At 37.4% G+C, this 2,635-nt stretch overlaps 1 protein-coding gene across 2 annotated transcripts in view; it reads left to right on the top strand.

Annotated features, from left to right (window-relative positions):
* LOC106457732 (homeobox protein cut-like 1) overlaps positions 1-2,635 on the top strand; it is a 177,134-nt gene that overhangs the window by 127,714 nt on the left and 46,785 nt on the right. For both annotated transcript variants that reach the window (XM_013917178.2, XM_022383746.1), the window contains exon 4: positions 987-1,101. In XM_013917178.2, coding sequence (XP_013772632.1) covers positions 987-1,101 — 115 coding nt within the window. The remainder of the gene's footprint in view (positions 1-986; positions 1,102-2,635) is intronic.

Raw genomic sequence — 2,635 nt, 5'->3', positions numbered from 1 at the left:
GCTAGCGCAGATAGCCCTCGTGTAGCTTTGCGCGAAATTCAAAAAAACAAACAAACACATTGAACTATCTGTGCTCTGTCCTCGGCGGGGAATCTAACCCTGAATTTTAGCGTTTTAAGTCTGTAAACTTGCCGCTGACTCACCGAGGAACAAGAGGGGTAAAGTTACTCAGCTAGCCAAAGAGTAACGTCTGTCGTACATTTAACTAAACATTAGGGAATATTTGAACAAGAAATCAGCATTAAAGTTTCTGAGCTATGAAGACATACGAGATTGGTAATTTAAAGCAGTAAAAAAAAGCCACTTCATGTATCTTAAAAGATACGAAAATTAAAAATTTTGTTGGAAACGAGGAATGTTTTGCTACTCCTAATGTAAGATTTCTTTTACACCTTCCAGAAAGAAATACTCCGTTTAAAAGCTTAACCAGCTCTTATTTAGCTAGCTATTGCTAGCAGATAAACGTTAACATTGAATATTTCTTGTTTTTCCATGTTTTCTGTATAGGACCGGGCGTGACCTATAGGTTAGCGTGCCTGACTATGAATCTGAAGGTTTGCACTTTGGGGCCGTGGGTGCGTTGTAAGAATGACAGTCAAATTTCACTGTTCGATTAGATTAGCTCAAGAGTTGGCAGTAGGGTACTGTTGACTAGCAGCTGTCCATCTAGTTATGTCCCCCAATGGGACAACTATAAGTCTGCGGATTTACATCGCTAAAATCCGGTGTTCGATTCCTCGCGGTGCACACAGCAGATAGCCAAATGTGGCTTTGCTCTAAAACAACCAACCATCTAGTTATCGGTTCACAAGTAGGGACGGCTAGAGTAGGATAGCCCATGTGTAGTTTTTACGCCCGCACAAATAAAAAGGGCATTTAAACTGACTTGTTTCGGATATTCTCGCCCAATTCAGATATTCTATTGTCTCATTTAATTGAGCTGTATATAAATCGTTGTTAATTGCCATCTGTTCTTCTGTCCGAAGACTCTTCAGACTCACGAGCTCCGAGTAGACGTAGAAAGAAGGTTTTTCGAAGTTCACGTAAACATTACCAAAAAGCTGGACGAAGCCGAGCGGCAAGTTGGAGAACTACAAAGTGGTGAGTTCACCGCCAACTTCCATTATAGATACAAATAACTACTTACCTATTTTTTATTGTTCTTTTGAGTACTTCTCAATTATAAATTTTTGTGATGGGCGGATAGCTTATTTTGCTCTGAAACTCCAGAGAGGGCGTATTGGTAGCTTCGCTTTGCTTGCATGTCTATTAACTCCTACTTACTTGGTTTGCTTTGCTCGTTTTTGAAAACCCTGCCCATGGAATTATCTAGAAATGGTTGTAGACCGTTTGGAGATACCAACGCGTGAACATATTTTACAATGTATTACTTGATAGCTATTGTCTGTTATATAGAGCTTGTAAATTACTGTCTCAAAGTAACAATAACTTTAACTGCATATCAAGATCGATCGTTTATATATATATATATACCGGTAAATATTTAAACTGTACAGAATACAAATGGTGTGGTTAGTGATTAAGATAGTTAGGTCCAATAAGCCACCATAATAACGGAATTTAAATAACGTTCTATTACTCAATGTACCTATTATACGTTGGGTCATTTAGTTGAATATATTGATTGTAAAATCCTACTGGTACGATCCTGGTTTTATATTAAATAGGTCAAGTAACCGCAGATCGAGTGTGATGATCCGTTTCAAAAATTGTGATTACCTTCATAAAAAACACACAAAAAACTGGATTCTCTTCTCTAAGTTTAACCGACTCGTACAAGAACATCTGAAAATAAAGACTGTGTATATAGTAACGGTTCGTGAAGTCCACCTTTCATGTATACTTTATAGCACACTAGATAGTTAGCGGTAAAAGCAAAATGCTGATATATATATATAGTCAGAAATGAACAGCATTTGGTGGAGTTGTGTGTTCATCATACATCGTGAATGTTCAGGAAAACTAAGTTGTTAGTTATACGAAGGCCAGAAGTCACAATGTAATGATCTGAATTTAATAGGGTTGTGTATTTTCCATACATAGTGAATGTTCAGGAAAACTAAGTTACTAGTCCTACGAAGGCCAGAAATTATCGTGTGATAACCAACAATTGACGAAGTTGTATATTTTTTCTTCATACATAGTGAATGTTCAGGAAAACTAAGTTACTAGTCCTACGAAGGCCAGAAATCATCGTGTGATGACCCACAATTGACGAGGTTGTATATTTTTTCTTCGAACATAGTGAATGTTCAGGAAAACTAAGTTACTAGTCCTACGAAGGCCAGAACTCATCGTGTGATGACCCACAATTGACGAGGTTGTATATTTTTTCTTCGTACATAGTGAATGTTCAGGAAAACTAAGTTACTAGTCCTACGAAGGCCAGAACTCATCGTGTGATGACCCACAATTGACGAGGTTGTATATTTTTTCTTCATACATCATGGATGTTCAGGAAAGTTAAGTTACTAATTATACAAAAGCCAGAAATCATCGTATAATGGTCCGCATTTGGTAGGGTTGTGTGTTTTTTATACATTGCAGATGTTCAGACGACTACGTTACTAATTATACAAAAGCCAGAAATCATCGTATAATGGTCCGCATTTGG

This window comes from Limulus polyphemus, unplaced genomic scaffold (assembly GCF_000517525.1).
Source record: "Limulus polyphemus unplaced genomic scaffold, Limulus_polyphemus-2.1.2 Scaffold366, whole genome shotgun sequence".
Classification (NCBI taxonomy): domain Eukaryota; kingdom Metazoa; phylum Arthropoda; class Merostomata; order Xiphosura; family Limulidae; genus Limulus; species Limulus polyphemus.
The sequence above is the reverse complement of the archived record's forward strand: the minus strand, read 5'-3'. Positions and strand labels throughout refer to the sequence as shown.